A 13,652-nucleotide genomic window follows, 5' to 3' on the forward strand; every position below is an offset into this window, starting at 1 on the left:
CTTTCTAGGAAGGAGAGATGTCCACAACCAATGATGGACTACTGCTAGTGTGTAAAACAACAACAACAACAACAACAACCGGTGAGCACAAATTCACTGACACATCCGTACCTTCGATCGAACGCGCTGCCAAAACATTGCGTATGCACATTGGGCAATATCATAGACTGTCTAAGAACAGAGCAAAATCGAAAAAAAACAGGATGGGTTCCACAACACAAAGGCTCGTGAATGACACCTGCTGGCTACAAATTGATAGCTAACGTCTGTGGCTATGAGAGCGCGCCTCGGGCAAGATCGAAGTTCACAGCGTTGCTCTGCTGCGCGCTCCCGCGCTGGAGATCTCCGTGCCGTCTCCGCCTGTACACCCCGAGCGCGCTTTGTTTCTTGCGACAAACGCCATAAAATGGAAAGGATATATAGGTAAGATCTTGAAATACAACTATAATTGCTGATGATGTTTTAATTGACCAGTGATGTGTATACTTAAGGGAACGTGTGGTCATGTATATATATATATATAAAAAAAAAGATTGGTGTTGCATTAAAATTAGTGAGTGAAAAATAAGTCACAGCGTCTTTTCAAACAGTGACGGAAGATTCATATAAACAGACTAACGCTAGCGTTTTTCATTTGCTTGAAATGAATGAAATTCAAATTAAACCAAACCTTTTGTTCGATCTGTAAAACCCCACGGATTTATTTAGGTTATAGAATAACCCGTTCTTTGTTTCCATGTAGCTGCTGTAGGCTATTACACTGTGAACATAACTTTACCCCGAAAGTCTTTATTCATGTGTTGCTCCATGGATAGGCTATGCCAGAAACATCAACTCTTTTAGACTTTCTGGAGTAAAAATGAAGGATAGTAATGTCTTTAGGCCAATAACTGAATTACAGTTTATACAATTATGTGTTTTGGTAATAGTAACACTTTATCTTTACGATTTAACAATTTAACTTTAATAAGAAGACGTTAACATAACAGTTATTATATGTCAAGCAGATCAAGTTGGGGTCCAAAATTCTGAGATCACAAAATGCTTCTATTTCACCTGCTTTTCTAATTTGGTGAAAGTTTAACTAGAAATGTCATTAGCAAAAAAAAAAAAAAAGTGTTAACCTTATCATCCCCCATAATTTGAGGAAAAAAAAAATATATATATATATATATCAGAGAATTCACATGATCCTTGCCATTCACTTTCTTATTAATGACCTAAAAATCTGAATTATTTCTTTTTTATAACATTACATTTGTATAAACCTAAAACTATTTGTTAACCACAGGATTAAGGGGTGGGTGTGTTGCAACTAGTTTTTTAAGGTTTATAGATCGCTTTAGGCTCACTTTTCAGTGCCGTTTTGCCTGGTGGTGAAAAGTTTAATTTTACATGAACAGAAGTTTTTATATCTTATATTATTGGCTGGACTGGTGCTATCAAACTTATTTCTTTCTATCTATAACTAAAGACCAGCTTACTTATCAAGCCAATGTGTAAAACATGTGATATCATAACTGCTTTAGTGTGCCCAAAATACATTGTATTTGTCAAATCCGTAAAGGTTATTCCAGTGTCTCTGAATGCCAGGGTGAGTATGAATTGGCTCCTATGAGGAGTGCACAGTATGATACGGCCAGGGGAGATCACATTAATCTGATTAGGGAATTACAGCATTCCAAAATATAATTTCACATAATAACCTCATCTAATTATTACTTCTCATATGTTGTAACAGCCGTGCGTGTTCAATAAGCATTAAATCACTAAACAGACAAAATTGTTGGGTTTATAAAATATATATATATATATATATATATATTGATGGCATTGTTAACACTACATGGAAGACTGTGATGGAAATAAAATTATATAGACCTTTATAACTTAATGAAACTCAAGGCTTTTCATGATCAAATAGAAATATTCAGTCATCTGGTTTTTATTAAAAGGGCAAAGCAAACACACCATACATATACAGTAAAGCAATAATGACTGTGATACATAGCAAACACATGGTGTCACATATACTGTGAGCAGGTTAATGATTGATTGATCAAAGGTCTGATGGGTGTGACCTTACAAATACACAATTACATACACAGGTACAGAAAACACTTCTACATTCATTTTTTTGTCATTTTATCTTAGACTGCTGTCAGAGAGGCCCTGGAAAGAAAGCATGAGAGGACAATCTAAATAAAACTTTACATATTTATTTGAAAATAGTCTAGATAAGAGTGGAATGATCTAGATAAGCATCTGTATTCAGTGAAGCATAAGGAGAGTAAACAGGAGGAAATGTTTTCAACAAGACATTATTTTCTCAATGCGTCACAATAATACTGAAGTCTAATACTTCTTTTCTATTTGTGGCAACACAAATGTAAAACTGAGCTTTTATTAACTAGTGCAATGCTTAAATTGCTTTGGTGCAAATAATCATAAAAAAAATACAAGCGACAGAAAATAGTGTTTCACATAAAATGCATTAATAATAAGATAGATAGATAGATAGATAGATAGATAGATAGATAGATAGATAGATAGATAGATAGATAGACCATTTATAGATATTATTAATATAAAATGAACGTCTTTTCTTTATTTCCTCAGAATTGACTAGCTTTTGCAAACTCCAGCCAAACAACTTTTTGACAATCGGCCTCGTTCTTCTTCATCTGTAACCATGGAGACGGTGGTGATCGTGGCCATAGGTGTACTCGCCACCATCTTCTTGGCATCATTTGTGGCACTGGTGGTTGTGTGTCGGCATCGTTACTGCCACCCTCCGGACTTTCTGCATCAGTTTGATTCCAAGTATGTACTTGAGAATACACTAGAGGATAAGTCATAACCTCATTCCCACACTGAGGGATCAACATTTTGCATTCCAACACTTCATTCTTAGCCACTGAAATAATGAATTTGTTTCTGTCATATTTCAGACCTACAGTTGATCTGATCGGAGCGATGGAGACTCAGAGTGAACCGTCAGAGCTGGAGCTGGATGATGTTGTCATCACTAATCCTCACATCGAGGCCATGCTGGAGAACGAAGACTGGATCGAAGATGCCTCGTATGCATTCTCTCCATGTTCTTTCTCACAACCATATCCATTTTTAGTAAAAATAATATTCTGGTTTTGATACTTTACTGATATCATTTTCTCTTTCCCTCAGTGGTCTTGTGTCTCATTGCATTGCGATTCTGAAGGTAGATTTTTGTGCAAACATTTGGCATTTTTCCTGACCAAGTACATTGAATACATATTATATAATATATTATATAATAATATTATATAATAATGGGTCAGTAAGATTTTTTAAGGTTTTAATGTTATGCTCAACAAGGCTGCACTCATTTGATCAAAAAAACAGTAAGAACAATAATATTGGGAAATTACGGAGCCCCGCACATGACATGCAGGAAAAAATTGTAGGCTAAATCGTGCGCACGATTTACTAATTCGTTCCCTCATTGTACTAAAACGTGCACACGATTACTACTGCGTTCCCTCGATTTACTATTTCGTTCACTCGATTTATAAATTGTGTGCACGATTTACTAATTTAATGCAGTAGTAATTGTGTGCACGTATTAGTACAGTGAGGGAACGAATTAGTAAATCGTGCGCATTATTTATTTTTTTGCATGTAATGTGCAGGGCTACGTAGGAAATACACTGCATGGCCAAAAAAAAAGTAGCTTGGATTGTAATCAGCAAGCTCTTAAAATGTTTGGATGTTGTCATTTTTGCAGTGATTAATGTGTTTCTGGCATGTTGTATATTTGGCAACAATACTTTTAACCCCAGCTGGTGCAGAGCGTACCTTTTTATTTCTCAAACAAACATGTTGGAAGCCATTCCCATGTTCCAAGACAACAGTACCAAGTTCATTGTTCCCATTGGGCTCAGACTGTGAAAGAGTGATTTAGGGAGTGTGAAAAATCATAAACTGGTCATAACAGAGTCCTGATCTTAACCCTATTGAAAATCTTTAGGATATGCTGGAGTTGACTTTACAGAGTGGTTCGACTCTCCTGTTGTCAATACAAGATCTCAGAAAAAGAATTATCAATACAAGATCTCAGAAAAAAAAATTATGCAATTCTTGATGGAAATAAATGTTGTGTTGTCAAATAATAGTTCTGAAACAATGCCACATTGAATGCACAATTAATTCAAGGCTAAAGATTTGTGTGTGTGTGTGTGTGTGTGTGTGTGTGTGTGTGTGTGTGTTTTGGACAGGCAGTGTATTATTACAATTTGAAATAACTTGTTTCCTTCAGAAATCTTTAATATGTCCTTGCTGGACAAAAGCATTAATTTAATTAAAAATCTTTCTGACCCCCACACTTTTGATGTGTTTTCATGTATGTACGTTTAATAATACACAGCATTTTTGCTTTGGTTTGAAGAAATTATTGTCCTGGTTCTGTACAGATATGCCACACTCTCACAGAAAAGCTAGTTGCCATGACAATGGGCTCTGGAGCAAAGGTCAAAGCACCTGCCAGCTTGAATGACATCATCACCGTGGCCAAACGCATCAGTCCAAGGTAAATAGCTTGAGCAGTTGATATGACACATCTGAGAGTGCTGGTACTGACCATGAGCTGCTTTGTGCCATCACAGGGTGGACGACGTGGTTCGCTCTATGTACCCTCCACTGGACCCCATTCTTCTGGATGCCAGGTAACTTCTTATGCTGGCAGGGACTATTTTAGATTTACATTTCTGCAAATAAGTGACTTTACCAAATTATTTTTGGACCAGAGCCACAGCATTACTACTGTCGGTCAGTCATTTGGTACTGGTGACACGAAACGCCTGTCACATGTCTGGCAGCCTGGACTGGATCGACCAATCACTGCATGCGGCCGAGGATCACATGGTCGTGTTGAGAGAGGCGGCTTTAGCATCTGAACCAGAGAGAGGTTTGCCAGAGAGAGAGCAGTCAATCTGAGTCACTCACAAGACTGGCAGACATATACATAACACACATTCAAGAACATGTGCATGAATGCAGCTGTATAGAATATGACAATTTAGTGGACAATACTTTGGCACGTCCATGATATGAAAGACATCTTCGCTAAGCCTTGCTTTCAAACATTGTTTCTTGTACTCTTTCACTGTATCTCATTTTTATCTCTGTTACATTCCAGTTTAATCGGTGGTCATGCCATCTAATATTTTCTCATGCTGGATTTATATGTAGATGCTAGAGGCAAAAAGTTCCTGAGACAATCAAAAACATGAATGTATAAACAAATTCCCTAAAAATGCTAATTGTTATCACTAAGTTTGTTAGCTAAACCATATAGAAACAAAACAAGGTCTGTCTTATTTGTCTTATCTGTCTTATCACAGTCTACATAGTGTAATGGTTTAATACAATACATACAATGTTTTCATACATTATTTACATATTTTCATTATTAGCATCAGGTTCTGCGAAATTGTTTTATTTCTCTCTAAAAATACATAAAAAAAATTGAGAAGCAGAAAAAATGGTTCATTTTCCTTTTTTCAGTTCAGTCTCCTTCACATATCAGTTTATAAATAGTCAATTCACAAACTGACAAGTCACAATCGTACAATCGCGTTAAGTTGATATATCACTCTTATATTACTGTACTGTAATGTACACCACTGTTTAAATGTTGGGGTCAGTATTAATTTTTAAATCATTCGAAAGAAGTCTCAACCAAACTTTGAACAGTTAAATAGCTGGTTGTGAACAGTTATTTTTTTTGTCCATCTGCTATTTAGACGTGCCCTGTATTATTTCACCAGTCACATGAAGTCTAAATCCTCACTAATTCCCTCCCTCAACCCCCCACTATACACTTCACACTTTCAGCAGCCACACACACATTCAGAACTCTGTAATTTCATGTATTAGCATAAATTTCAGTTATCAATCATATGCTATTCGGTTTCAATGATAAGATTATATTGCAGAATACAGTTGTTAATTATGAGTATTTCCTCTTGTTTTTTTTTTTGTTTGTTTTTTTTAGCAATCTTGTTACTGACATTTTTGTTTGTTCCTTTATTTGTTCTGTGACTCCTGTACTGTTTATGTATTTGAGCTTTGTAAAGGTGAATAAAAGTTTCACCATGAAAAGACGTCATGATATTTTTATTTTACAATAAGCATTAAAAAATTCAACTGCAAGTTCAGTAAAATAATTACCGGTAGACCTCTATTCACATGTGCGGCTTTCTGGAGAGAGGAGAGAGAGAGGAGGCGGACAGGGAGAGATAAAGAAAGAGGGAGGAGAAACAGCTGCAATGGAGGATAGATGGGGAGGAAGAAAAGGAAAAACTTGACCACTATTTCTCAAAGTCAGAGTAAACAGTTCTGTCTAGCTTTGAGTAAAAAGCTTTTGGACAAAATAAGTGCTGGACTTTAGGTATTAAAAAAGCAGCAGACTGAAAAATGCAGACCAAAAGGACACACACTTACTGTTTAACACACTCACACTACGTATGACTACGATTAAGAACATGTCATATTACAAACACATCTTTGAACCACTCTGTACCACGAGCAGCTTTGGGACGTTCTGATCACCTTCTGGTTCATCTTATACCGTCCTACAGGCAGAAACTAAAATCAGCTAAACCTGTATTAAGGACTGTAAAAAGATGGACTAATGAAGCAGAGCAGGACTTACAATCTTTGATTTGACCTCACTGATTGGAGTGTTTTTGAAGCTGCTGCCACCGATCTGGATGAACTCACAGAGACTGTAACCTCTTATATCAGTTTTTGTGAGGATATGTGTATTCCTACCAAGACTCAACTAAATTACAACAATGACAAACCGTGGTTCACTCTAAAACTCAGACAGCTCCGTCAGGCCTAAGAAGATGCTTACAGGAAGGGGGACAATGTCTTGTATAAACAGGCTAAATACACACTGGAAAAGGAGATCAGAGTGGCAAAGAGTAATTATTCTGGAAAAATATGGACTCAGTTCACTTCCAACTACTCAGCATCAGTGTGGAAAAGTCTAAAAGAGTTTACCAACTACAAGACACCCCCCCCCCCCCCAGCACTGTGGAGAATCAATGACTGGCAGACGATCTGAACGAGTTTTACTGCAGGTTTCCACACAACACCTTTCCACACAACCGTTCACACCATTAACAACTCCTGCAACCCATCCTGAACACTTCTCCAAACAACCGTTCACACCATTCACAACTCCTGCAACCCATCCTGAACACCTCTCCAAACAACCGTTCACACCATTAACAACTCCTGCAACCCATCCTGAACACCTCTCCAATCAAGCACTCTCACCATTCACACCTCCTGCATCTCCCCTTTCCCCCACACCTGCAATACAGATCAGCGAGGATGCGGTGCGCCAGGTCTTCCGGAAGCAGAAAAGGAAAAAAGCACAAGGCCCAGATTGTGTTACACCAGCCTGTCTGAAATCCTGTGCTGACCAGCTGGACCCCATCTTCACACAAATCTTCAACAGATCGCTGGAGCTGTGTGAAGTCCCTTCATGCAACAAACGCTCCACCATCATCCCCATCCCAAAGAAACCCAAAATTACAGGACTAAATGATTACAGGCCTGTGGCTTTAACATCCGTAGTCATGAAGTCATTTGAAAAACTGGTGCTGGCCCACATGAAAGACATCACTGGACCTTTGCTGGATCCTCTTCAGTTTGCCTACAGAGCAAACAGGTCTGTGGACGATGCAGTAAACATTGGACTGCATTATGTTCTGCAACACCTAGACAGACCGGGGACTTATGTGAGGATCCTGTTTGTGGACTTCAGCTCGGCCTTCAACAAGATCATCCCAAACCTCCTCCTGCCCCAACTAACTCAGCTCTCCATGCCCACCTCCGTCTGTCAGTGGATCAACAGCTTCCTGACAGACAGGCAGCAGCTAGTGAGGCTGGGTAAATACACATCCAGCACCTGTACAATCAGCACCGGAGCTCCCCAGGGCTGTGTTCTCTCCCCACTGCTTTTCTCCCTGTACACTAATGATTGCACGTCTAAGGACCCCTCTGTCAAGCTCCTGAAGTTTGCAGATGACACCACACTCATCGGCCTCATTCAGGACGGTGACGAGTCTGCTTACAGAAAGGAGGTTAAAGAGCTGGCTGTCTGGTGCACTCTCAACAACCTGGAGCTTAACACGCTCAAAACAGTGGAGATGATTGTGGACTTCAGGAGAAACCCCCCTGCACTCCCCCCACTCACCATCATGAACAGCACTGTGACTGCAGTGGAGTCATTCAGGTTCCTGGGCACCACTATCTCTCAGGACCTGAAGTGGGACATTCACATTGACTCCATTGTGAAAAAGGCCCAGCAGAGGTTGTACTTCCTTCGCCAGCTGAGGAAGTTTAACCTGCCACAGGATCTGCTGAAACAGTTCTACTCCACCATCATCGAATCCATCCTCTGCACTTCAGTAACTGTCTGGTTCAGGTCAGCTTCTAAATCTGACGTCAGAAGACTACAGAGGGTAGTCCGGACTGCTGAGCTTATCATCGGTACAACCCTCCCTTCTATTCAAGAACTGTACTTATCCAGAGGGAGCAAAAGGGCCAGTAAAATCACTTTGGACCCCTCACATCCAGCACACTCCCTCTTCGAACTGCTGCCATCTGGTCGACGCTACAGAGCACTGAACACCAGAACGACCAGACACAGGAACAGTTTCTTCCCTCAGGCAATACATCTAATGAACACTTAGTAATAACTGTGGAACACACTACACTTTATATTTATATACACATACACTTAATTTGTCTAACACACATACTTAGTATACACTTAAATTTTGCACATAATATACCTGTACATACATAACTGCATTTTGTAATATACCTGCCTACAATTGTCAATTTGTATATTGTCATTCCTTATCTACTTATTTGTATTTTTTATTATTTTATTATGTGTTTTATGTTCTGTCGCTGTCATTCTGTTGTACTGCGGAGCTTCTATCACGAAAACAAATTCCTCGTATGTGTAAACATACCTGGCAATAAAGCTCATTCTGATTCTGAAAATATTGCTTCTGATGAGTGTATAGGTCACACTTAGTAAAGTCCTTTGCTTTTCTTCAGGTCAGTTTTTTGTAAATCTGATAGACAGTTGTAGTCATTCCATGTCATTCCCAAAGCAACCTAAAAAAAATAAAAAAATAGGTAAATAAATATATATAATTTTTTCTTTTCTTTTTTTTTAACCCAATATGTGAACCCAAGATATTCAGAGTTATGTTTCAGGCAATTAGTAGTTGACTAGACATCCATATATTCTGCAAAGTTATACCACCATTCAAATGTTTAGAGTCAGTAAATGTATTTTTATGAAATTAATACTTTTATTCAGCTATAATGCATTAAATACATGTGAAAGTAAATACATTTATAACTACAAAATATCAAATAAATGCTGTTCTTGTAAAATTTTATCAATCAAAGATTCATGAAGTAAATGTAGTGATAGAACACTAAAAAGCAGCACAACAGAAAAAAAATATTTTAGTGTAAATCAAATAACTCTACATGCACATTTATGTGTGCTCATGTTTATAATCACTTATTGTGTATGTCTTTTAATAACTATGGGATTGCTTAAGGATTTATAATGTTTGGTATGTATGTGTTTGAATCTGCTTGCTTGAAACAGTCCTGACCATCCGTTATTTGTCAAATGTATCATATTCTTGTTATAGGAATCATGTCCAAAATTAGACACTGCAAGAGTGGGAAAATTCGGTCCACGTGCTTGATAAGATAACATATGATTTATGATACCCCCGAGCCAAGACAATATCTGATTGGTCAAGACAACATTTGAGGTGTGGCCAACAGGCCAGTTTAAATACTTAGGACACCAAAAAATGTTGCTTTTAGCTTCCGTTTAGCTTCTGCTATCAGTCATGTCTGCTTTTAGTTTTAAGCATTGCTTCTGCTATTAGTCATGCCTGCTTTTAGTTTGCTTTTAGCTTTGCTTCTTAGCTTTAGCTTTTAGCCATGCTTTTAGTCATCACTGTTCTTTGAGCGCAGTTCCAGCGTGCTTCGGCCTGCACGCCTGCTGCTACTTAGCTACGATGAGAAGAAACACCACCTAGTCTCGTCAAACCTTACTTCTTTTCTTTTCTGTTTGAGAGTTTCATGTTCTGAGTTAAGTTTTGTAACGCCGTGTCTCCGAGTCTGACCTCGAGTGCGCGTTCAACTTCAACCAGCCCACACAACTCCGCATCTTCAGCAAACGCCCAACCATGGGCTTCCCAAGACGTCACTTCAGTGACTACTGAACTTCCAGCCAATCAGTGACATCGGGAAACCCCCTTTCAACAACAACTTTACACAGGCAATGTACCTCCAGACTGATCTATACTGGTGTATCTAATATAATTTTAACCTCATTGAGGAACTCAATGCGAGGGTTAATTAAGTGATTGATGGTTGTTCATGTCTTTGCAATTTAACGTATTGGTGTAAACTTGGGATTCCACATTTTCATTCTCTTAAAATCATCTTTCCCTAACTTTCGATCTTCCTGCAACTTGTGTGAATGTGTGAGTGCGTGCGTTTATGTGTTAGATTAGTTTATATGTCTTAGATTTATCTAATAAAGCCTTATTCATATTGAAAAGAGAAGTATCTTGTGTTTTGTGCTTACAAGTTAATGTCTTAAACTGCCGATCTTGTTACTGTGCTAATTGATAGTGTTTTCAATATACTTTGGATATTAATATCCAACGCAGATTTGATGTTAAACGGCTCGTTCAGTGAATCGCAGGGCATCTCAGTGATCGGCCGTGAAACAGTGATTCTGTTCAAATTCCCTTTAAAATCTTAAATGATTCCCTTTGAGCTAAATTGACCTATTTCCCTTACACCTGTACTTACTGTGTCAGTCTCATCGTAGTAGCCCAGAGTGCAGTCTGGACGATGGGGCGGGGCGACACGTTGGGGCGGAGCGACACCTCAGCGGTTATTGGTTTATGATTAAGATGAGCTTATTGGTGTACAGATGAGTGACGATTTTACAGCTTATTGGTATAGAGAATTATGACGCTGTGAGCAGGATTGGAATGCGGAAGTAGACACTCGGATGAATAAACTTTTAATATAAATTAAAAAGCGAATATAAATGTTGTGTTTTTGCATTTATTGTTGCGTTTCCACAACATACCGTATAAATACAAAGAGTTTTGGATTACGACGAACAGAACAGAAATAAATGGTCTAATTTACAATTACTCCCTCAACGGCTGTAGACGCTACCTCGGCATCACTCGCTGGTTTTTGAAAATGACACGGCAATATAATGCGAAGTATGGTTATGTAGATAGTCATGGAGTACCTTGATTTATATATTCAAATTATATATATATATGTATATGTGTGTGTGTGTGTGTATGTGTGTGTGTGTAACAAATTGTCACCAGTCTCTGAACGTCACCAATAATATACTGAACATTCCCTTAGCCCCTACGAAAATTTACCATGGTTCTGCTACAAAAACTATAGTTAAACTATAGTGTCTTTATAATTACAGGACATGGTAATTAATATACAAACAAATATTTTTACTACAATAAATCCATGGTTACTTTTTGCAAGGAAGGAACTATACAGGTTCTAAAGAACTTGCCCAAAAACACTCGTCACTTTCTGTTATTTGTTTTCTGAACTGCACTACTGAAAACCTCATTAATCCTGAATTTATTTAGTTACCCGCTTCTATAAAAAAACATAATACATTTAATCACCCCTTTAAACACTTCATTGTTTATCAAAATCATTGGTAATTGAAAAATTACACTGAATTGTCACAACTAAATTAAGAATTCATTATGAGCAATGCATAGCAAATGATGTTACCATCAAATATGAGAAACCTTAAAGAATGATAGACTGATGTAAATGACTGAAACCTGTTGTCATGCACGTGTTTGCCATAGCTTTTTTATTAAAACATTATACACTGCAAAGTTTAACTTTAAATAACATCAATTAATACATCAAAACCAGTTGATCTCAGTTCATTCTCTATTTCCCTTCAATGAACACACAAATGTGTTTCATGCCGCAAAAAAAAAAAAAACAGTCCTTGGAACAAAATCCTGTGTAAACAAAAGCCCAGAAGATCACCACGCCGGCCTCTTCCCTGTAACCTGGTGGATTAAACTTGAAAAGGGCTCTGAACTGCAAGCATTCCCTGATGTTGTACATCCGTCTGAACTCGTTCTGGTAGACAGGAGGACAATTCTTCCAGTTGGCCACAACTTATAAAGACAAAATACAGGAAAGATAATAATAATAATAATAAAAAAAGTTTAACAGCCTCATACTAAAAAGTTCAATTGGAGAATGAGCATTAAACGGGGAAATCTTACTCTCTAGCCAGGCAAAGTGTGCCGCTTTCCGGAAAACTTCTTGAGTGACCACATCCCTAAACCATCTGCAAACCAGAGAAAGTGTCAAATATGCAGTCACCCGCTGACAAAATAACTTCACTGAGGATTTCCAGGGGAAGCCGTTGAATCAAAAACATACATAGGTTTATTTATACAAGTATATAAAAGTTATTAAACATTATATAAACACTGACTACAGACAAACTCTATAGATTGTTGTCACAACTGCATACTCATTCTTTTATAATACCACTAATAAAATGTTAATATATACAGTACTGTGCAGAAGTATTAGGCATGTTAGTATTTTCACATTGAAAAAAATTGTTTTAAGCCAATTATTTCTCTTTTGCTGTAGTGTGTCAGTAGGATATATTAGTTTACATTTCCACACATTCATTTTGCCATTAATTGTAATAATCCAGTGAGATATTTGTATATATTTGTATGCATGATCCACATGAAGATCTTTTACATTGAATATAAATATTTCTGTCTTATATGGTGAACAAAATCCACATTAGATCGCAAACAGAAGTTATTTAAAACACTCGCTGCGGTCTGAAAATGAATTAAGATGAAATGTTTTTAAATGTCTTTGATGCTGATGTTAACTGATAGCTATATATGAAATAATCCACGGTGTTGACCAATATAGTACTTGTACATAATCCCAAATTCATATCTGAACAACTATGTAGCTGTAATAACTAAAATACCTCTGCATGTACACACATGTAATGATTAGTTCTTAATGAATGTATGTGCACAAATAACCTGCTTTGCTGGACTCTGCCTGAAGACACTGTCTTTTGAATGGTGAAGTTCCTCCCCTCAGTGGTTGAGCTCTAAAAGAACAAATGTCAAGAGGTAGGTATATTGCTAGATATAGTACAGAGTAATGTTTCATGTAGCAACATTCAAACAGCTACATACATTTGCGGAGTGAAGCTGTCCAGGAGAACAGAACACCACCACCTCCTGATCATGTCATCCTGAATAATAATAATAATAATATACACACAATAATCATGCATGTCTGTTCAAATAACTTGACAAATGTAATGGCATACCTCTGTAAAATCAAACCTAAGAACTAAAGCAATGTACAGAGTGTACTGTTACAATCCCCAAAGAACAATAAAATGAGCAATTTATAACAATTATTAACAATAATTATTCAAATTGAACGTACCATGGATAAATAAATGATCG

At 37.5% G+C, this 13,652-nt stretch overlaps 1 protein-coding gene across 1 annotated transcript; it reads left to right on the forward strand.

Moving 5' to 3' along the window:
• Positions 1-321: 321 nt before the first annotated feature.
• tmem98 (transmembrane protein 98) lies at positions 322-5,468 on the forward strand. Its single transcript, XM_059557319.1, has 7 exons — positions 322-423; positions 2,620-2,823; positions 2,952-3,083; positions 3,187-3,220; positions 4,452-4,567; positions 4,644-4,703; positions 4,785-5,468. Exons 2-7 carry the CDS (start codon positions 2,693-2,695, stop codon positions 4,972-4,974), a joined length of 663 nt encoding a protein of 220 aa, XP_059413302.1. The 5' UTR covers positions 322-423; positions 2,620-2,692; the 3' UTR covers positions 4,975-5,468.
• Positions 5,469-13,652: the final 8,184 nt, after the last annotated feature.

Source organism: Carassius carassius, chromosome 9, assembly GCF_963082965.1.
Source record: "Carassius carassius chromosome 9, fCarCar2.1, whole genome shotgun sequence".
Taxonomy (NCBI): Eukaryota; Metazoa; Chordata; class Actinopteri; order Cypriniformes; family Cyprinidae; genus Carassius; species Carassius carassius.